Raw genomic sequence first — 23,491 nt, 5'->3', positions numbered from 1 at the left:
ACCTTGTTCCTCTCCAGCTGGTACATTAAGGAAATTACAGTGTAACAGAGGACCCAATGAATGCATGTGATTCACCACTCTCTCCTCCCCCACTCTCCAGGGAAAAGGCTTCTGCAGTGTTTGGGCAGCACGGGCCTGGGTTTTCTCTGTATTCTTTAGCTCCAGAACTGAATGGCCCATAAACGCTGGGTGATTTATAAGGGAAAGGGTCAAATGTTTCTTACGGGAGACAAGGAAGAGATGTGGGAAGAAGAAAGGCAAGAAGAGAAAGAAAGAGGGAAAGTCTTTCCTCAGTGGGCTTGGAAAGACAGATCAGTAAGCCATATTCTAGGCTACTTTAGGTTTGCCACTCAGGGACACTGCTGACATGTTATTTGTTGAGTCTTTAGCAAAAATGTAACTTTTTATTTCTGCTGAGAAGTTCCTTGTGAATGTGCTGAGGTGGGTCAGCAAGTGGTCCATTTTTATGTAGGTTGCAAGCAGAAATCTTTAAGAACCTTATTGGATCATCTAGACAACATTTATGCTAGTGTCTTCTATGGAACTTGAATCTCAGGGGATGCTCTACAAAATAGGGCGTCTTGGTGAGAAAACAACATTCTATATTCCATTTTTTGGAAGTTCAGAGAGATTCTGTAATAAAAAATGAGATTAACTTTTTCAATACACATTTTCAAAATATTTGGCCTGTAAGTGACAGGCGTTAACAACCGAAAGAACACAGACTCGGAACACTCTTGGGCTATGCCATCCCAGAGCATTCTATTCCAGAAATTACCTTGCGTAAGAGATGAGCTCCTGCCCCAGGGCATTTCCAGTGTAACTGATACCCTGTACTTTACTTCTAGTGAGCAAAGGGCTGAGAAAACTTTTCTAGCGTAGGAAATAGTCCTTCTTTGTCTCAGTAGAAAAGCTGTGGATATTTTTTAAATATTTTATACATATATCATCACTCTCATTTCCCCCACTGTTTGATTCTGGGCAACTTTTTTAACCTCTCGGTATCACGATTTCCTCATTAGCAAAATAGATATAATAATAGCTACCCCATAGAGTAATACATGCAAGGCACTTAACAAGAATGTTTAACAGATGGTGGCCACTGCTATTATTAAAGAATATTCAGTACTTTCCAGAGGGAACAATATATTTGATAAGATGAGCTTTGTGTAAGTAGAAGCCATTATAATAGTACTTCTGTTACAGCAACAGTCACCCTGTGTTATAATTGTAGGACTACGCTAGATCAAGAGCTCCTTGAAGGCAGGCTCTCTTCTCTAAATTCCCTGGGTCAGATTCTCAGAAGACTCACAATAAATGTTTATTGAATGAATTAATGAGAAAGCCAAATAAATTAACCATGCAGTAAGTTTTACTCTGTCTCCAAGGAGGATGAGTGTGAGCAGGTTTCCCAGGGACAACAAGAGCCCAGATCTGTGAGGATGAGGAAGGGCCCCAGGGAAGTAGAACAGACAGGAGCAGTCTTTTGAGGAATCTGCAGTGAGGAGCCCAGAAGTCTGGAGTAGAAGGTCTCTGTAGATGAAGCATGGTGAAAGCCCAAGGGATGGCCTGGAGCCAAACATTTTGGGGCATAGCTCCTCATAGACTGACCACACAGAAGACTAAGAAAACATGCTTCATGTCCAAGGGTACCTCTAGTGGGCTTTGGGCTGTCCAAGTCATTCCCAACCTTCTCCACTGCCATATACATGGTAGACGACACCAAGTGCATGACACATTCACTGGAGCACTGCCTGCAAAGCCATATATTTTTTTTTTGCCACACCCCACAAAGCATTTAAAAACGCAATTAAGGGAAAAGGATGTTGTTAAGCCAGTGACCTTGAAATCACTTTAATTTCTTTTTAAAGAATCACTCATGAATTTCAGTTCTTTACTCTCATTCATAACAAGTGCTTGTTAACACAGCTTACAGTGACCCTCACGTGTGTTGCAACATGACATTTAAGAACCATGCATACCGTTCATTTATAAACCAGGAACCCTTCCCATTCGAGGATATTAGGAAAGATTTTTTTTTTTTTCAGTGAGTGGTTCAGGGTAAGGCCCTGGCAGTTAACCAGGTGGAAGAGGGAAGGAATAACCATTTATAAAGCACTTATGTCCCAGACATTGAGCTACACATTAGATTCATTTTCTCAATTAAATCTCTCGACACACCTGAAAGGGAAGAATCATTATTCATATTGTTCAAGTGAGAGAGAACATTGGTACCATGGAAGGTATTCCACTAAGGATGTTTAAAGAATTGGAAGTATTAAATATGGGTTTCCTCAATCAGAAATGCTCACTTTGTTTAAGGAGGTATATCTCAATGTCTTTTTCAAGGGGGGCAGAATCTTTCATTTTCCCTATCGAAGGAATTGATTCTTATTGCCACTCTTCCATTAATTCTCAGATGGTCTCTTTGTGTTCCAGCCTGCCCCGCCGGGATGTTCAAGGCCAGCCAGGAAGCTGAGGGGTGCTCCCACTGCCCCTCCAACAGCAGATCCCCTTCAGAAGCGTCTCCCATCTGTACCTGTCGGACCGGCTATTACCGTGCGGATTTTGACCCCCCAGAAGTGGCATGCACTAGTAAGTGTCTAGAAAGGACTCTGGGCTGTGAAGTTTGGTTCCCTGACAGTGCAAGTGGTAGGCAGGGGAGACTAAAACACCAGATTGCAGTACAAAGCAGAAATGCTGATTGTGGTGCTGAAGCGGACAGCTCCGAGATGGGGCATACAGAGCCCCTATGCTTAATAGCACAAGGTCAAGATTATTACGTTCTTTCTTACCTCTTCCTCTCAAATGGGAGAGTGTTCACGGGGCGCCTAGGTGGCTCAGTTGGTTGGGTGACTACCTTTGGCTCAGGTCGTGATCCCAGAGTGCTGGGATCGAGCCCCGCATTGGGCAGAACCTGCTTCCTGCTCTGCCTCTGCTGCTCCCCCTGCTTGTGCTCTCTTGCTCACTCTGTCAAATAAATAAATAAAATCTTTAAAAAAAAAATGGGAGAGTGTTCCTCCCACTGAAGCAAGACAACTTCTGCCCACCAGATGTTAAAAATGACAGCCTCAAGAGTTCTTGAGTGCAAAATCAAGATCCACTAGGCTGTTATAACAATTCCTAGCCACCTCCTCGAAGAAGCCCTCTTGGTCTTGACAGCTGACAATATTCTCTATCTTCACTGAACTTCCTGTATCTCAGTGTCCAGGCCTTCTCAGAATCTAATAATTTTGTTAATTGCCCAGGTATTTTGTAATAATTCCAGTGCCCTTCCTGTGCCCAGTAGAGTGTAGCACCTTTGCCCCTGCCAAATGATAAGACCAGAGTTCTGGCCACAGCAATCATCTCTGAGGCAGAAATTCTAGAATCTGGGGCTCATGCCTCAGCTTCACCTCTCTCCCATTCTCTGTTGTGGAGGGAAGGGCAGTCATTTTACCAAAAGTGAATGGGGGCAACTCCACTTCCTGGGTGGGATTCAGGGAGGGGAGAGGGGAGAATTTTGTCTCATCTTCTCTCTCACAATCATGGAGGGATAAGAAGAACTGACTATGACTTCACAGCGCTTTAGAGAACTTGTTCCCACTCTCTTAAGTGTTGTAGTCCTGAAACAGGGATTTTCTTTTTTTAAGTATTCTCATCATATTTGGAAGTCAGTGTTCCAGGTCAGCCTCTAGTTTTGCTACAACTTCCTTCTGCATTAGATGCTGTTGCCTGACTCCCTAGACTTCCCTTTACGTCTTTGAACCAAATTCTTTCCTCCCACCCCCAGGATAGAAGGGCACAGAGGGAATGTTTCAAAAACACTTGTAGTTTGATGGACAGAAAAAATGACTCAGCTCTGAATAGAAGAACTTCTTAATTCTGGCCTTGCAGTGTATGTAACTTTTTCTGGGGAAAGAAGAGGAATGAAAGTATCTTCTAGATCAAGGTTCTGAGATCGATCAATGCTTATAGATTTGAACTGAAGAAAAGCTCATCCTCTTGTAAACGGATTTTCCCCAGACCTCCCTCTCTGGTGCTTGATATGAGCAGAAATTACTCCATTTCTGCTGACTGGAGTCCTTGTCTTCCTGTGGTGGTATCATCCCCACTGATTTCTGGGGTTCCTCTGTGGGTCTCAGTGAGCATGTGAAGCATGGTTTAATGCACTTCCTTCGAAACTGAATCACTGCTGGCTGGATGTTCATACTGGAGACTGATCTCCATGAGTTCCAAAGCATACTCCCAGGGTCTCACAGCTCCCTTCCTAAAACCATTCCCATTTGCTTCTGACATGAACTCTGCCTTGTTGTCTGAGTTGTCTCTGCAGATTAACTCAGGCAAATAGAAGTCTGGGCCCCCAGCTTCCCACTTCAGCAGACACACCCAGTAAATCCATCCAGCCCCTGCCTAAGGTCGCCTACACGGATGGTAGGCCGATGACCAAATGCTCAGGATGCTGATGTGAGCTATCTTTGTAGATATACAGCTCCTCTCCCATCCACCTCTCAAGCCTTATCTTCCAGCTTCCTGACCTGAAGCACTTGAACCAAAGGACCGATTCCTGGAATAAATAGCAATGTCCCAAAGCTTTCAGTCTGCACATTGCAGATCCTCATTCTGCTTTGCCTACCTGTATCCTGAGTTCATTTCATGAAGATCACACTTTACGTCTTTTTCTCTCCCATCTCTGGTCCAGCTAGCTGTGGGGGTAAGCACCTCTTTCTCATCCCCCGTAGCCCCACTAAAATCTCTCCACCTCGTCCAGAGTGGGGATGAGCGCTAGACTTGCCTGTATGTGTCCCTACACCCTTCCCATGCTTCTCTATTCTTATGCGCCCAGATGTGGGACGCTAGGGCCAGACCAGAAATTGCCAAGTTCAAGCCACACTTGTCTGTGTGGTTGGGCCCCAGAGAAGCTCATGGATGCATTTTCTAGCCACTGGTCCTGGCCTGCAGGAGCAAGCCGTTGATGAGGGACCCAGAGGCCAGGCTGGGCTATAACACAACAGTAGGCAAAACAAGTGTAAATAAACCTATTATTTTATTGAGGCTCATTATATATTTGATTTATTGTGTGCCAGGGAAGTACTGTATGAAAAAGTCAATTTGTTGGCTTTTATAATCTCATTAGGGTTTCCTTTTAAAGCATTCTAATTGGAGGTGCCATCTGTTCTCTTAAAAAGGCATCACACATCACCACAGTAAATAATTTTTCAGATACAGGAAGCATATCTGGAGCTCTTGAAGCCAGGCATGACCTTGCCCTATAACCTTGGGGGCACCGACTGGTTCCTCAGGTGGAGCAAGGCAGCCAGACATGGGCCTGACCCGCCCTGGGAGGCCATGGTTGGGGAGGGGAGGACACAGGTGCTTGTTAACTTTGCAAGTGAGGCTCCCCATCCATCCAGCCAGAAAGCCACTGTGGCCCAGCAGGGCACAGGGAAGACCCAGGTAAGGGGGAGCTCCGTCCTTCAGTGGGCTTTTGCAATGTCTAGGTGGGTGGTGGAGAAGTCCAAGAGTTCAGGCCTTGAAGTCTGGAAGGCCTCAGGCTTGGCCCATTGCCATCATCTTTATATGGGGATTATATCATCAGTCATCCTCTTTCCCTGACAATATTGAAGATTTTATAAGGAATCTAATGATTTAAAATGTGTTCTTTTACAAAACTAAAATACCTATAGTGCAGTCAAATTAGTATTTTTTAATGAATCCATTTAGCCTCCTGGGATCAGCCCATATACATTCATAGTAGTTCTATAGTGTTCATTTATTCTCAATTAATCTAAACATTGAGAGTGCCTAATGGCTTGTGTACCCTTGAGTGGGCATTTCTTCATTTTCTTCTTATTCTCCTGGGAGAACCTAGGATGCCCTTGACCTCTGAGAGTCCCTGGCAGCATGCCTGTGGGTCCAGTGTTGTCTTTGACGAGCTTCATGGACTCAGCAGGGATTCGGTTGTACCTCAAAACAGTGTCCCAAGGACCAGTATGAGCTCTGAGTAAAGTCAGAGGAGGGAGCCTGATGGGCCCTGTGCTTCAGTCTGGTAATGGTCCTGATCCCACTCTAGGGACACACACCTTCCTTCTTCCTTCTCCATCATCCTCACACCTCTGCTAGGATTAAGCAAAATAGTTTTATAGAGCCTTTGGCCTGATGCCTGGTTCATAGTAAACTCTCAGTCTATGTTAGAACTTGCTTTAGTTACATCCCTGGAAAGTGTGAAGATTACAGCAGATACAGAAGCTTCCAGCATGCGAGGATGTTGGAGCTCTAAAAATAAAAAAGTGACATTCTTCCAGTCCAGGCGGACCCCTGCTCTGGGCATTCCAGCAGAACCCACGGTGTGGCCCTAGACCACACAGTTACCTTGGCCTGATGGAAACAAAGAGGGGATAGTCATTGGGACCAGATGCACTGTGGAAGGAGGAAGGAGGTACACCCTGAGCATCCCAGACTCCAGCTGCTCCCTAGGGGCCAGGAAGCCAGGCAGGAGTGGTGGCCAGCAAGACTGGCTTTCAGTCCTTGGGGAACAGGTACTTGTTCCTCTCCTCAGGATCAGACATGCTTCTTTTCACAGGAGGGTCTGATGGCATGGGGCACATGTGACAGGGTCAGTGGAGAAAGGGAACTGCCAGGAGCACGGGCGGTGGGGGGGCAGTGGTGGAGAAGGGCATAGCTGTGTGAAGCCAAGCACCAAAATGCACATCTTCAGTTTTAAATAATTTCTAGTTTACTGGGGGACGAAATGGAAAGGAGGAATTTATGAGGCAGGTGAAAATAGATAATTATGCCTTATAAAATTGCTGTCTGTGAAAAACTATGCAGAAGGAGTGGTGTAAAAATAATTTCTTTGTTACATTTCTGACCACAAAACCCTTTTTCTGTCACCCACATGGAAGAAACTTTGATGGATCACAGAGACAAGCTAGTGCTTGTCTTGTTTCTTTATTTCTTCTTCAAATGCTCCCACTGCAGTTTTGATCATAGAAATGTGATGAAGAAGGGGCTTCAGAGATTATTGTCTTGTCCTCTGGAACTTTCTGCCATCCCCTCATGTGAGCCCTCTGGGGTACCCCGGGGACCCCCTGACCCCCCCTGCTGACTCACACGGAGAGGCTGGGAGGCTGAGTGATAAAGCAGGGGCTCTGGGTATGAATCCTGGTGCCCAGCACAGCCGGTGTGATCAGGATGGAACTTCCATCAGGAGCTTGTGAGAATTACGTGACGGATGTCAGTGAAGCCCAGGGTTGAAGGCTCAGGACTATCTGCCTCTGAGGCCATGAACTCACATGTGAGAGCTAAAATTTGGTAGCTCTTAGGAGGTTGTTGCCAATAGACATGGCAATGGTGGTGATTTGCTTTCACTCTAGAATTGACCACCCCCAGAGAAGGACAGAAATCCATTCTTCCTTCCCCAATCTCTGCACACTCCACTTTCCCTCTCCTACTGCTCCTGCTTCATTTTTTTCACATACTCCCCTCTTTCATCCCAATTGTCCTGGGCAGCAGGGTGGTCCCTGCGACACAGGGGTTATGCCTTCTGGATGGACTGCGTCAGGGGTGTGGTGCTGCCCAGACCCTGGTCCTCCCCAGCAGGCTGGGTGGATTGGAGGAGGATTGGAGGATTGGACATCAGGGGGACACCAGGCCCTGGAGGGCTTTGGGATGGCAGGAAAACAAGGAAGTCCTCTGCAGCCAGGCCTGATGGCCTTCGGGGCATTGTGAAAAGTCTGTAAGGACAGAGGCTTATAAACCTCCCACCAGTCTTGAGTCCTCCTGGGCCACGCTCCCCAAGATCGCCTGTGATGGTTTTTGTTTCTGTTTTTTTCCTGCAGTGGTGTTTAAATACAGTCCTTGGGCAAGCAGCCTCGACATCACCTGGGAACTTGTTGGGGATATGAATTCTCAGCCCCTCCCTAGACCTGCCAAATGAGAAACTCAGCGAGTGGGGGAGGGGAGGTGGTGATCTTAGTTTTAACAAGCCCTCTAGGTGATTCTGAAGCATGCTGAATTGTGAGAACATTGCTTTAGAATTAGGTTGAGTTCCTCTGCCCTCTGCTTTATGGCTCCTGGGAGAGAAGGGCCACCAGGTGAATTTCTGCAGACAGGAACCACAGTGCCTGCCCCTCCACTTAGCACCCGTGTATCAGGCTGGAGAGAGACAGAGACTGCAATACTTGCGTGTGGAAGAGCAGGGGTGGGCTGGGAGATGGGTGTGTGAGTGTGCATCCGTGGTTGTGTGCTTCCGGGGAGGGTCTCACTCATTCTCAGAATACCCCCAGCCGTCCCAGCTCGGTGTCTGCCTCCTTTTCACTTTGGGTGGTATAGAGACTCCAGGACACAGCATTAGCTGGGGCTGTGGGCAATGATGGGAAACAGAAGAGGGAACATGGCCTGATTAGAGCAGGCTCAGAGAGGGCTGAGAGGGAAACTGAGGCAAAAGGAAAGTGAACGGTGGGGAGCATTCACTTGAGCTCAGAGGGTCACGCAGGGAAAGGATATAAAGGGGTGATGGGCTCATTACTCAGCTGGGCTTCCACCCCAGCCAGCAAGAGCTCAGCCACGAGGAAACCTTTGAGGGTGTCAAACTGCAAACCAACAGGGCAGGGAGGCGCCCCCTCCCCCAGGATCATAGACAGACCTCCCGAGACAGGGGTCCAGTTTTGTCAGCTGGGGACTGCTGGTTCATCTGCCTACGTACTTCAGGGCCCATCTTCAAAAGTGTCTACCCCTGTAAATCTTGGAATTGCCATGTACTGAGGGAGGGTTGCTTTACTCCTTGCCAACCAGGGCTTTAGGAAGTGATACCCCATGTTTCCCATTCTGGAGGTAAAGGGCTGCTTGAGTTTACTCTGATGCATGATGCATGATGCATGATACATGCTGCCCACGAAGAAGATACATCGTTGTTTTCATGGGGGAGGCAGACTGTGTTTTCCTTGAGGTAAAATTCCAACAAGGGTCATAGCTGAATGAGAGTCGGAGGGTGCCCTGCCCTGCTAGCTGCCTGGATTTGGCTGGTTCGTCCACCTGGGTGCAGCTTTGAGGGATGGTGACAACCAGCTGAAAGCTATTTATAACTGTCACTGCTGTCTCCGGAAGGGTCAGCGCTGCCTTCATAAACAAACTTCTACACTTCTATCATTTCCAGTTTCCTTTCACAGTTGTTGACCCAAGTGGGTCTAACCCTCAGGAGACATCGGCGAGCTCAAAGTTTTAAGCTGACAGCCAGGGACACGCTCCGTTTCTGTTGTGGGCTTTTCATCACGAGGACGTTTGGAGTCCCAGATTGTTAACATTCGGAGCCGCCTTCGAGGTCTTGCCACCCAAATCCGTCCTCAGTGTTGACCTCTCTCTCCAACAACCTGAATATTGCAATGACAGACAGCTGATAGATTTTGCAAGACAGCTCAGCTCCATGGCCAGGCAGCTGTCATCCCTCACTGGGGAGTCTTCTGGCCCCTGGGTTGGGGCCTGCCTTCCTCCCCTCCTCACCGTGGGTCCACCACTGAGGACCGATGTTCCCTGGGCCAGCAGATACAGTGTTTAAGGACAGCTTCCTCATCCTTCCTGAATCACCTACTCTAGGCTAAATGCTTGTTAGGTTCTTTGTTCCCCATGACACATGATGTCCTGAACTGCACCGGCCTAGCTGGCCTTTCCTGAGTCTCTCACATTGATCAAGAACATTCTCAAGATGTGGTATGGTAGTCAGAAAGAACCACGGGATCCTCATCCGAGAGCATGGTTTGGTGGAAATGTGATGGGTCTTCTCCTGTGCCTGGGATACTGTTGACTGTTTACTGGGGTGCAATCTTCGTGCCCTAGTTCCCACCAGACACTGGGCCACCACACATCCAGTGGTCTCATTTGTCCTTCAGGAAATACTCCCCATTTGGGTCTTTTTTTTTTTTTTTCCCCCTGCCCTGATGAATGTGACTTCAGAAATTTTGTCTTGTGGACCTATGCATAGGGCTCTTTCAAGTCTAGCTTATTTTGAATACCGATTTTTGTCATCTTTCAAATGAGAAGTGTTAGCATGATGGTTAGGAGTGTGGGCTCTAGAGTCTGTGCCTGGGTTCAAGTCCTGCTTTGCTATTTGCCAGCTGTGTGATGTGGGGCAAGTGACATGGCATCTCTGTGTCTTCCTTTTCTCATTCATACAGTGGGTATGGGTGTCTGCCTCCCTGTGTTGTCAAGGGTATATTACATGTCATAACACTATTTAGGACATGGTTTGGCATAAAGGAAGCACCCAGTGGAAATAAACTATTTTGTTTTATTACTATTACTAGAGTCACTTACCCTACTTTGAGCTAAAACCCAAGCAGTAGCATTCCCATGTAGTGAACATTTCCTCCTTTGGTACACGAGGATTTGTTTACCTTTTTCAGTTATTGTTGCTGAAACCTAGTCCTGCTCTCTATATACCCTTGTTCTCTGCAGACTCATAAACATTTGGAAAAAGAAACAATGTCATTTGGCCTGACTTACACTTAGAGACACATGCTGGTTCTTGTCCCTCTTGGCATGAGGCCCACAAAGCACTGCTTTAACCTTGCAGTTTCAGAAGGAGGAGGGGATTGTGGTAAAATATATTCATTTAATCTGCTCTCTTCTCTTGTTTGAAAATGTGGAAGGAAACTGCCACCTGCATTGGGGTTCTAGGCCCTGTGGTGGCATGAACGCCCCTTGGCGGTCTTGGAGTGATGGCTCCAATGCCAAATTTGCCAGCTCTGGTTCCAGATGGTCCGGGAGGCATGCTGGAATTTGATGGGAGCTGCAGTTCCTGGTTCCTAAATCTTCCTTGCAGACAATCAGAAATAAGGATCTCTGAATCCTTGGTCCTCTGCCCCCATCTTACCTCATCCCCAGGAAGGAAGGAAGATGCCTTGCTTTTGCACATTCTTGAATATTCTACACTGGTTAGTGCTATTCGGATATAGGGCTCTCTCTCCGTCTACTGGACAGGAAGCCCTGTGACATGCCGGTCTGATTTTTTGGATCCTCTCCAACACAGTAGGTACCCCACATGGTCAAGTGGTAAGAGCCCAGCTAGTGGAAGCAGATTGACCAGGGTTGACTCTCGGCACCACCCTTCCCTTGCAGTGTGCTCTTGGGGAGATTACTGAAACTCTCTGAACCTCCATTTCTTTTCTATCAAATGAAGATATTGTTTGTTATTGTCCCCACTGTGATAATGTATGAAAAATACCTAACTCAGTGTCAGACATGTGGTAAGTGCTCAGTAAAGGACTGTCCTTGTTTTGGTTACTGTGAATAAGGGCAAGAGGGGAGTCTGGGTCACGTCAAAATTGCATAGACCAAAATAAGAAGAGACTAGAATTGGGGGGGGAATGGGCATTTTAGAGCAATACTCCTGGAGAGCCATCCTTGGTTGGCTGTATTGTGACAGCATCCCTCCCTGTCTCCACCCCCATCTTAATGTGATCACAAATCTTTGTATCATTTGTGCAGACCACCTTGGTCCCCAGATCCTCACGGGTGCTTTCCGGATGGCCTTCTGATTTCCTTCAGTTTCCTCCCTTCCATCCATGTAGATCAGTATCAGACCCTGATCCACTTCTGACACCCAAGTCAGAGCCAAGCGCAAGTCTCATAGTGGATTCTGGATGTATCTCCTTCCTAGACTTCTGGCCACTGTTGTCTTTATAGTCACCTTTCAAGGTCACCACTGTCAGCTCTGAATCCCATATCGCCCCACCCCATCCCCTTGCTACTGACCACTGACCCTGTCTGAGAGGTTCAGAATCAATCCTCAACTCCATAATGGGCAACGGGGGGTGCGGTCCCTCGCTCTACCCTCATCTTTCATTCCTTGACCCTCCATTTGCTCTGTTAGAAACCTGGTATCAGCCAGTCCTTTCCCAAACCGGAACTGTGACCTTCTAGATTTCCCGGTTTAGTAATACGTATGAATATGTCAAGGAAGCCTGAACCAGAGACCCACATACATCAACGTAGCTTCAGTTGTGTGTGACAAAGACCAGGACACCAGTTGTCTTGGCCTGTCATCAAAGATTTAGAAGGAAGCCACTTTCAACTTAGTGTGAAGGCATACAAATATTGTCCAGAGAACAAAAGCCCCCTGAGTAATTAGAGACCACCCCCTAACTGCAAGTTACAAACGAGAGGCTTGTGATGCCTGCTGAGAGGGCTTCTGAATTGTGTGGGAAGGTGGGCCAAGTGAACAAAATGGGTCTCATAGTCAGTTTGGCTATGCCCAGGCTCTCTGAATTATGTGTGGCATAGGACTGGGATTGCAGGCATTTTGTAGTGATTTATTTTGAAACAGTGTGTCTCATCTTCTGAGAAACTTACCACACAGTTGGCTGGAAAGTGCCCCATCAGAGCCAGACACCTGAGAACTATTATGAAATGGGATTGGCTATGGGCTTAAAGGCTGGACTCCCCAGAAATGATCACAGATGACTCTGCAGAGAAGGAGAAGGCTACAGTCTGAAGTCAGCCCGTGGAAGGACCAGGATTCCCTGCAGCCTGTGCCAGAGGCCATGCCACTGAACACAAAGGTCCCTCTGTCCTCCCACCCCGTTCTGTAGAGAGAAGGTCAGGGTCATGGTAGTAGTGGAGTTCTGCCCTCTGAGATTTGCAAGAGATGCCCAAGACAGCCTTTTGAGCAGTTCCTCTGGGTCACCTCTGAGCTCTGGTCACCTTGGAAATGGGGACAAAGGATGTTCAATTGTGCCGTCTGGAATGAGGCCTTCATGGCATCTGTGTAGTGAGATGAAGCTTGGTACAGGCCGGCTGTGCTGGGCCAGACGTATGCAGAAGGTGGGTGGTTTGACAGGGGCCAGTGGGCCGTGGGCAGTGGGATGCTGTGGTTGCCGCCAAGCCCTGACAGTGCTCAGTGAGCACAAAGGGAGGGCTGCTCGATTTCCACAAAGAGCACACTGTCTGCTGGCCAGCAAAGGGGGAACTGTGTGTGAGGTGAGAATTCACTCTCCTTGTGAGCAAAGGGCAGTGTCCATGCCCGTGCCCAGTGGAAAGATCTGTGCTGAGCTCCGATGAGGGCAGCCGTGCGCCTACCCGCAGCCCCTGCTCCGGGACTAAGACCTCTTCTGAGTGGACCTCAGGTGCTGTGTGCTCCGGCGCTCCACAATGACTGATGAGATCGGGAATGTACATGCCTAACAAGAGGGACATAATAGCCAGCACGGATTGAGGTCTCTCCACGTGGGAGGCTGTGCTGAGTCCCTGACGTGGGAGATCTCCTCAATCAGTCTCACAGAATGTAAGCTAGGTGCTACTGTTATCCCCCATTTACAGGGGAGAGAACTGGGGCCCAAAAGGATTTGCACGTAAGTAAGTGAGTGAGTGGCTGGGCCCAATTTTTGCCCAGGCTGCTTCAGGGCTCTCTCCCCTCAGGGTGAGGCTGCTTCCCTCAGGAAGGAGGATCTCTGTCTCTGAGGAGGCATGGCCCCAAGCTAATGACACCCCGCTTGAGACAGCACAGGATGGCATTTCCTTGGCTAAGACTCGTCACGTGATCTGCATGCTGGTGTCTGTCCTCTGTGAGGGTGGGGCAGAGAGAATCGGGCGGGGCAGGCACCAGTGCCCTCTGCTATGTTAGAAGGGCCCCCTGGGTGAGCATTTGCGCTGACTCCATCGGTTCCCTAATAGAAACAACCCTACTGCACAAATGCTCAGACACACCTCAGGGGCACACACGCTGGTGTTCGTGGAAGAAATTCACCTAGAAATAGAGTGGCTGGGTTGGTGGGCGCATACACTCAACCCATCTACACCTCTCTCGAGGATTTCCATCTTGCTTCTCCATACACAGGCCAGCTTTTACTTTTGGCCAATTTGACTGATCTCCTAGTAATTTTGACTACTATTTCCCTAATTGTAAATCAGTGTGTATTTTTCATACATTTCTTGACCAGTTTATTTTGTCTTCTGAGAATTAACTGTTTATAACCCTTGTCCATTTTCTACTAAAAAAAATGTGATTTCTAGGTGCCCATTAATTATATGTGACATCTGTCCACCCCCCCACCCTAGGCCTCTGCTGATTTTTAACTCTATTTATGGGTATTGTTTTGTTTGGTTTGGTTTGGTCATATTGATGTTTTTAATGTTTAAACTCAGATCTCACCATCGTTTTCTTTCTGATTTGTGTATTGACTTTTTGCTTGGGTTTTGTATTTGTCCTTCCACTCTAAGGTATAAAAACAATCTCTTATATTTTCTTTCAATTCTTTATGTAATGTTTATGTTTAGCACCTTCCTCCATCTGGCATTTATTTTTGTCTAAGATGGGATACTGGTGTTCTTATATCTTATTAAAAATAACATCCCATCAGCTCCACCTGAATTGTCCACATGTTAGTGAGATGCCTTTTTTATTATCTACTAAATGCCTGTATATACTTATCTTTATTTTTTTCCCATTGAAAGAATTTTCTGTTCTGGCATCATTTCTAAACTGTTGTAAAGATGATAGCTTTATAAACATGTCGATAACTTATAAATCAAACCCCTACATATTATTCATTTGCCAAAAATGTCTTGCCCATTCTTAACCAACTGAGCCACCCACGCGTCCCTACTGTCTTGCCCATTCTCAAGCATTTTTTTCTTCAAGATGAACTTTGAAATCAGCTTGGCGCCTTTCATTAACAATCTTATTAAACTGAGACTGGGATTGCACTGAATGTATGGACTGCCCTGGGAAGGTCTGTCATTTTTATGATTTTTATGATATGCCTCTCCATCCAGGAGCATGGTATTCAGGTCTATTTTTGTGCCCTTGAGTAAAGTCTTATAGTTGTCTTCATGTGGGTATTATTACACAGGCCTTGTGAGATTTAATCTTAGGTATTTTATGGGTTTTGTGGCTATTGCGAGTAGGTACTTTCCCTTCATTATATTTTTTATTTTATTTTATTTATTTATTTTTTTAAAGATTTTATTTATTTATTTGACAGAGAGAAATCACAAGTAGGCAGAGAGGCAAGCAGAGAGAGAGGAGGAAGCAGGCTCCCCGATGAGCGGAAAGCCCGATGTGGGGCTTGAACCCAGGACCTGGGATCATGACCTGAGCCGAAGGCAGCGGCTTAACCTACTGAGCCACCCAGGCGCCCCATTCATTATATTTTTTAAATAGATTATGGTTATCGTTAAGAGATGGCTCCTTAGTGGTGGGAGCAGTGAGTTCCCCATCACTGGGGGATCAAACAGAGGCTGGCCAAGCACATAGAGACTGTAGAGGGCATTCACCACCAGGGACACACGGTGATCTACAAGGTTTCTCCCTGTTCTGAGAATAAGTGTGTCTATGAATTCTCAGAATGAGGACTTGATTTTGGATGACCTATAATTTTCTGGGAGGAATATCTACTTTCTCAGTTTCCCTTCTTATTCCCTTAACCTTGGATTGTTGTCTGTAGAAACCCAGATCTTTCCTGTATACATGGAGAGGGACAGCACAAGTTTCTTTAGGAACTGAAAGGGACAATGGCTGGAAGGTCCTTCAGTATATTCCCAAGGAAAATTGAATGAATAATCCATGCTTCTAGGGGTGCATCTTGACCAGCCTTGTCAGTTAGTGGGGCTGTTGTAGAGGTGCTCATCTCCACTGGAGACTTTGAACTCCTCAGGGCAGGTATCTGTGAATTTATGAACAGCATAATCTTATATAGAGGGCATAGCACATTGTGGTCTCCATAAATGTGTCAGATTGATCAGTCACACGTCAATGAAAGATTAGGCTCAGAGAATGTAAGTGACCTGCCTAAGGTCACACTGTGGCAAAAGCTGGCCCTCAGCCCTGATCTTCTCTATGTGCTTCTTTCACGACTCCACAAAGCCTCTGAGCCTCATTTCAGGGCTAGGAAAGAGGTCTGGAAGTCCATGTCTTTAGGATGACATGACCTCTAGCTTTCCTTGATTTAAAGCATTCCCAAGGAATCTGTAGGAGGGAGTCATGTCAAAGCTTCCCTCTCTCCGGCCTCACCTCTGACCATGAATAGAAGTTTAGTCTTGTGTCCCTCCCCCCACATAGGCAGTGGCGGGGGACAATCCTACTCAGATGAGCTGTCTCTCTAGGTCCAGGGAGCTCAGCTATCCTCCCTGAGGGCTTCTGCAGCCTTGTAGCAACTAGATACTTGGGCTCCAGCTTAGACCAGCTAGAGGCCCTGTCTTGTTTCCCAGAAAGTGAAATCCACCCCCCCTCTCTCAGACAATTAGCTCCGTTGAAGCAGGAGAAACAAGGAGTACTTTCTACCAACATTGGTGTTTGGTGAAATGTGTAACACTGGGTTCTCTGATGCTCCCGAAATCCCTCTCAGCAGGGTCCCTCCTTGTTTTGACTAATCATTTCTTCTTATTAGTAACTGTTATGATTAGGAGAATTGCCTGAGTACAGGCCCAGTGTTTCCAAGACCCTAATGAGCAACACGTGCAAACTTGCTCAGTGCAGTGCTGGAACCGCCGTGGCTCTGTGTCTCCAGGGAAGCCCCCGAAACGCTTCAGGAACAAGAGCTTCCTGGCACCCTGAGAGACCCATCTCCCCTCCCCCCAGCACCCAGCTTCATGGGCATCCATCCTACACCTTATGCCCTCAGGTGCCCCCGCCCGGGGTAAAAGAGCTGCTAAGGATGAGCTTTGGACTGGCCGGGCCTGTCTTCAAGTGTTGTTTCCACCACTCACCAGCCACGTGACTTGGGCAACCTCCTTAATGTCTCCGAGCAGCAGTTTCCTCAGGTATAAAATGGGGGTAATAGTTTCTACCTCATCAAATGTTGGGAAGATGGGATTTTATCAAAAAACATACCCAAATACCTAAGATCATACTTTGCCTACAGGATCTGTTATTAAAACAAAACTCAGAATTCCATACAGAGCACCACCAAATGGAAACCAAAGCTCTGCTCTTTCAGAGGCCCTTGCAGAAATCTGCTCTAGGAAACCAACCGCCATTAATCACTCACTTAGGGGTATGACGCAAGTGATTTCCACCAATCGGTGTCTTGTTCTGATGTCTGTGCAGATGGCACAGGTGTCTGTCCACAGGAAGCCTATGTCCCTGGGTTCATTTGAAACTGGTTCCAAAGGTGGCATGAAATTGTCTCTGAGAATATCAGGATCCAGAGGTGTTTGGAAAAGAGAAGCAATGATTTCCCCAGGTTTCATCAGCCTCCCGTCCTTACTCCAGCAGGACAGCCTACATTTTGAGAGGAGCAACCAGGGTTCCTGCCCCACCCCTCAGCTTTCTAGCTCTGCTGCCTCAGGCCTCCAGCATGACTGCCTCTTTGGAAGGGACACCTCAGAACTTTACACACTACTATCTTCACAGTAAGCAAATGGTGTTCCAAATGGCTGGAACTCTCACCCACAAACTATAGACAGTCCTTGGTCTGCCTTTCTGTAAGGATCCCAAGCCTCTCTTAGCTGTTACTACTGAATAGAGGATACCTCACTAATCCATTTCTTTTTTTTTTTTAAAGATTTTATTTGTTTATTTGACAGAGAGAGATCACAAGTAGATAGAGAGGCAGGCAGAGAGAGAGAGAGAGAGAGGGAAGCAGGCTCCCTGCTGAGCAGAGAGCCCGATGCGGGACTCGATCCCAGGACCCTGAGATCATGACCTGAGCTGAAGGCAGCAGCTTAACCCACTGAGCCACCCAGGCGCCCCATCACTAATCCATTTCGATTCCCCCACTTTGCACCAGGTCTCTGATAAATTATTTGTGGTTTTCTGATATGCCCTCGAACAGCTACCCCATATCCCCCAGTGAGAAGAGCTGACAACTCCTGCTGCCACTGACTCCTGTTACTGTGGTGCCTGACATAGAGTCTTAGGAACTGCCCCACTGCCATCCAGGGCGCCTCTGTGAAGGGGGCTGGGAGCCTGCAGGCATATGCCCTTCTCCAAGGTTCTGAACCAGCATGAAGCAACCCATCACAACCTTTTCCTCTAGGACAGTGGTCATTCTCGTCCAGTCTCTCCCAGGAATTCTACACCTTGTGCAAGAACAATGGAAGAGGAATTCATGTCTCAGGAGGGAAAGAGAGAGAAATAAAGAGAGAGAGAGCTGAACTTAGCCTGGGAAGTATCATAGTCACACATGGCGCTTAAGGAATAGAGGGTTTTTTTGTGTGTTTGTTTAGTATTGTTTTCCAACAACAAGTTACCAAAGAAAGAACCACAACTGATCATGAAACTGACTTCATGTTTATTCAATAACTCTACCATTTTTCTGCAAAATTTCTCTCGTTTGGCTTACGTTACCTTCCAATTCATCCTGCGTTCAGCCCTGAGTGCTATATTAAGGGCAAAGGTATAACAACCAGCCTGACCTAGTTTTCTGCACATTTTGCCTCCATACAAGACCTCATCATACATCTACAGCCCCATTTCCAGCTCCGTCTCTGTCTTTGACTCCTGTCTATCTTTCCATAAAATCTCAAAGGATTTCACCCTTTCTCCAGGAAGCCTCCCAATTATTCAGACATGGTTCCTTATGTAACTATGTCATGGTGAGCAGTAAGTAAAGAGTTGTCCCAATAGTACTGCCACTTTTGATAACCAGTCTGGGCCTACCTGGGCTTTCACACCATACCTTTTGCACATCCTTATCCCAATGTCATTTTTCAATCTCCTTCTTTGTTGGTTCTTAACTCTTAGCCCACATAAAGTATCCAATCAGTTTCCCAAACTATCATCTTGACTCTTCTCAGTCACAAGAACATTTCTGTGCATTCTTTTGACTTACAAAATTTAAGAGTCTTGAGTATCAACTCTCCTTCTTGGTTCCTTCCCAGACCCTATCTCAACCCTTTCTCCTAAAGGAAGATTGAGTAGAGGACATAGTTTGCTGTGGGAGTAAAAGAGGGCCTTCCCTGCCCACAGGGTAAGGGAGAACAAGGAAGCCCAGATACCATGTCAAAGCCAGACTACTTCTTGGGCAGTCAGGGAGCAGATATAAAGATGCACAAAGAGGTTAAAAAGAGCAGGACCCATTCTGGAGATATAGCCCCATATCCAAGATTGGGGTTCTCCCCCTTCCTGGATGTGCTTGCAGGTGTTAGGGGACCTAAAGTATATACACTGGAGCACATAGCCTCCAAGGTGTTCTCCTCCTATAGCTCCAACCTGTAGACAAGACACCCAGACACCATCCCTGAGTATTTTGTTCCACGTTGACCTAACCTTTTCTCAGACATCTGTAACTCTTTGTGTCTGCATTACTTACATTGATCCTTACTGGTATGTGTCCACAGTTCCCAGTACACCATGGGTAGGGGGCTCACCTCCCTAAAAAGCATCTGGGTTTCCCAGCATCATGGGCTGTAACTGCCATATCTTCATGGCTTTCACAGGGCCCAGCACAGTTCTGGACATGCGGTCTCTGTTCAAGGAATGAGGGCCTACATAAGATCAGTCTTAACTGGATAAGCATTAACTGGATGAGCAGTTTGGGGTTCCAAATCACCTAATAATGACAATACTTTTAATAATAGAAGATGATATTTATGGAGGTCTTCTGTGTACCTGTCACGCAGCTAAACTCTTTGGGTATAATATCTCATTACATCCTCAAAACTACCACTTTTTTCAGATGAAACTATTAAGACTTAGAAGATTGTCTTCTCAAGGTTCACCAACAAGAGAATATTTGTGAATTTGGTTGCTGTGAACATCAAGGGGGTTCATTGGTTAGTTACAAGGAGCTATGAATCCCTGGGAACCTCTAAAAAATCACGTGTGTTCAAGCATTTGTCCATTTTTCTGAGAAAATCTTCATTGCTTTCATCAGATTCTTCAAGGGGTTGTGCACACAATGTGGAGAAGACTGTCTCTGGCTAACCCAGAGCAACATGATCCCAGCCTGCACATGGGGTCTCCCAGGAAAGCTTTACCACATCACCATTGTCATCCACCAGGTCCCCAGGGGAAGGGATGCAAGGCTGTAGACCCTGGCTGTAGCAGTATACAGCTGGCTGCACCCTGTCTGGTTGGCACCTTGAACCAGGCTGAAGTTCACATCTAAATTCTGAGACCAGGAAACTGGCCTTATTAAGATTCCTGATAAAGGAATTGGCTTTCAGGGCTTACCTATCTTCAGCAGATTTTCCCTTTGATTACTCAGGAGTGCTCTTATTTCCAGCTTAATGCCTACAAATACACTCACCCACTCTCTCCCACCCACCCTGTCTTTCCATTCTTCTAAAAAAAAAAAAATCATCTGGCCTAAATCACATTAAAAAGCAGGAGATTCTCTCTCAATATGGCAACACTTGGGCCAATTTTGTGTCTCCGGAAGGATGTTTTCTGTTTAACTCTTTGGGGTCCCAATACCAACTGTATTCATGCAGGCTGAGCCAACCTCTGGCACATTCTGGAAGACACAGAGCCCCAACCTCATAACCCAGGACCTACCATGCCCCTCCCACTTCAACCAACTCAGTGGTTTTCCCATCTTTTAAAAGGACTGAGTCTCTTTAGCCCTTTACACAGGAAGCTTTCATCAGTAGTAACCGTGGCAACAGATCAGAGAAGCTTCAAAAAGCCTGTCTGTATGTAATTAAGAAAAATGAGGACATGGACGCAAGAGCAGGGAGCTTAGACAAGGAGACTGTGGCTCCTAGCCTTGTCACTGCACGCACTGAGGGCTTTTGCTGACAGAGATGACAGATTTTCTTCTCCCTCTGACTTCTCTCTCTACTCCCCCTTTTTTAGCATTTTTGTGTGATTGTCTCATTTGGCCTCATTCCTGGGGATGTTGCTGGGAGCTCTGGTATAGGACAAATGCTCCCTGCAGGGGTAAGGACTCAAACCCAGGGAGTGCAGTTTGGATGGGGAAGGGTGGCCTACCACCTCCCCCTAAGGAGGTTTATTCAAGGGCCGAACCTGCTCTGATCAGACTCTCCAAGCACAGGAGATAGGGACATGGCTCTTAGCATTAGGCCAATGGAGCAGAGACCAGGGACCATTGGTGTTTTAGGCACCTAAACATTGGACCCTAGCTTGCTCTGCCCGGAGCCAACCTCCTGAGAAAGGGAGCAGGAGCTAAGCATTGTTGGGAGGCAATCTTTACCTATTTTATCTCAGAACCCTTATTCTTACCCGAGTTATCTCACTTATCTCAAGGTTTCTGTTTGGCTTTTTCCTAACCCCTGAGTGCCTAGAACCGCACCGGTGTATTTGTTAAAGGAATGAATGAGTGAGGAATAGGATCACAGCCAGTCTTGGGCCACCTGCACTGTGAGCCCAGGCATAGTGCTGGGCTCAGAGATAACAAGACATACCCCTACAGTTGCAGACACACAGCAAGACATATTGGGTTCTCCCAGCGCTCTTCGAAAAGAAAAGATTCACTATAAGCCGTTCTGGACCCAATAACTGTGGGACCTATAGGCCCCCATTCACATCCCCGCAGATGTCCTTCTCTGGAATACAGCCGTGAATGAGAAGGGGACCATAGTTGCTTTATATGAAGGCTATTTCTAAGTAAATATGAAAATAACCTTCCTGGAAATGCACCGCTTTTCTTCCTAAGTGGGGAGCAGACATGGGACAGCACTGACTGGGGTCTTCCCAGCTGCTAGGGACACCACTGGATTAAGGGACAGGGAAAGCCTCTCCCAGCCAGCTCCTCCCTTGTTGCCTTTATTTCACTAAAGCCTCCACCACTCAGGACCACAAGCAGAGGTCCTCACTGCTACCACATCTGTATCCTCCCCCTACCCCACAGCAGGGCCTCTCAGACTGGAGTAGGATGCACGCAGGTGATCTCCCAGGCAATACAGGTCCCTGCGCCACCGCCCAAGGCTGCCCTCCAGTGAGAGCCTTACCACGTCCCAACGACGCAATAAGACAACGGTGTTAGCGGATTCGCCCCGCGCCCGGCAGAGAGCGAGCCCTCCATGAACACACCTATTATGAGTATGAGAGATGGTGGTCTGTGGCAGAGGCTGGGCTCTCTGCAGAGCCTGGGAGTGGTGGCGCAGACCACTGGGAGCTTGAGGTCCAAATCTCATCAGTCCGAGCAAACAGATGTGTCCAAGCCAGGCACTGGCCAGTACGCACGTGAATGAATAGTGCAGCGTGGGGTGGAGCTGGCCGGCCCAGTAAGACCACGCCTATCACCCTTCCAGCCTGGCTGCGAGCTGATTCCAGAGAGGTGATGGATGTTTATCCCTGGGCAGATGGGTGGGGGCATTCTCGAACGCTATTTGCAAGACTTCAGTAGAAATGCTTCATGAATCCTGCCCTGTCACAAGCATGCAGGAAAGTTGGGCTTTAGCTCAGGTCTAATGGGCTTTATATAGTACAGTACTGATTTTCTTTCACATTTTAATAGAATCCGATTTAATATTTGCTTTCTGCTCTAGCTGCTCGCTGCTGACTGATTCAACACAGAATCCTTCCCTGGTGCCCCCCGACCTTGTTGTTATTCCCTCATTTTGTTTGTTGGCATTTGATTCCTGTCTTCAGCATGAACCATTTTACACATGTCTTCGTTCAGCTGGCGACAGTCACGTGCGTGAATTCTGAATGCATTACTATCCAGCGCGGCTGCTCCAGCAGACCCACCATTCAGAAGGGGGGCTTCTGGGTAGGATTCGTTTTCACCGTGATATGCATCGAGGTGCATCGAGGATAGGCAGCGCTCAGCTGGGGAGGGGCTGTGATCTGTTCTGTTTTTGGGCAGATTCTCTGACTTCATCAAATGTCCAGCAATGTGGCCGGTGATTCAGAAATAGGTTGCCTTTCCACCAAGGACCAGGCTTTCTAGAATTTCGTATTTAACAAGGCTTTTCCACCTTTGCCATGGGATGAAGGGGAGCCCTAGACAGAGCTGTCCAGAGGGAAAGGGCTGCTCTCCTTGACTCCCAGTGAGCTTGGCTGATTTGTAGGAGAGAGAGTCTGTTCAAATCTCCTGTTATCCAGGAACAGATCTGACCATCAACCTTTGGAGTACTGTACTGGTGGAAGGCCAGACTGGAAGACGGCTTTTTTCTTAGTAGGGAAAGATAACTGGTTTCATTAGCAGGCAGCACAGGGCTGTCATGGAGTGCATGAGCTATGGAGTCGGGGGGACATGGGTCTGTATACTGGCTTCAGTTCTTATAGACCACGTGATCTACAGCCAGCTTTAGTTTCCCTTTCTATACAAGTGAATTAATCATTGTATCTTCCCATGTAAATGTATATAAAGCAGCCAGTAGAGTATCTGGAACAAACCCCTATGCTCTTCGTATGTTGTTGGGTCAAAAACGGTGGCTTGTATGAAGCTCCCACCCAACTTTGCATCTTGTCTTCAAGCACCAAAGCTTGGGCGCTGTGAAGATTCATCTGTGCAGGTGGTCCGGCAGCCTGTCCTTCAGAGAAACAGCCCAAGATGTATACACCACACAGACCCCAAGTTGTGTGGGGTTTTGTGCAGGATGCCTGTTGGATCTGTGCAGGATCTGTTTGGGCTTTTGATGGGCCACTTGTGTCCCTCAACCCTTG

The 23,491-nt window shown here is 47.2% G+C and overlaps 1 protein-coding gene across 1 annotated transcript in view; it reads left to right on the top strand.

Annotated features, from left to right (window-relative positions):
• Window positions 1-23,491, top strand: part of EPHB1 (EPH receptor B1) — a 430,594-nt gene that overhangs the window by 290,472 nt on the left and 116,631 nt on the right. Inside the window, exon 4 of the mRNA XM_047736385.1 lies at window positions 2,440-2,595. Coding sequence (XP_047592341.1) covers window positions 2,440-2,595 — 156 coding nt within the window. The remainder of the gene's footprint in view (window positions 1-2,439; window positions 2,596-23,491) is intronic.

Source organism: Lutra lutra, chromosome 1, assembly GCF_902655055.1.
Source record: "Lutra lutra chromosome 1, mLutLut1.2, whole genome shotgun sequence".
NCBI lineage: Eukaryota > Metazoa > Chordata > Mammalia > Carnivora > Mustelidae > Lutra > Lutra lutra.
Note: the sequence above shows the minus strand (reverse complement) of the source record. Positions and strands in the feature narration are given on the sequence as shown.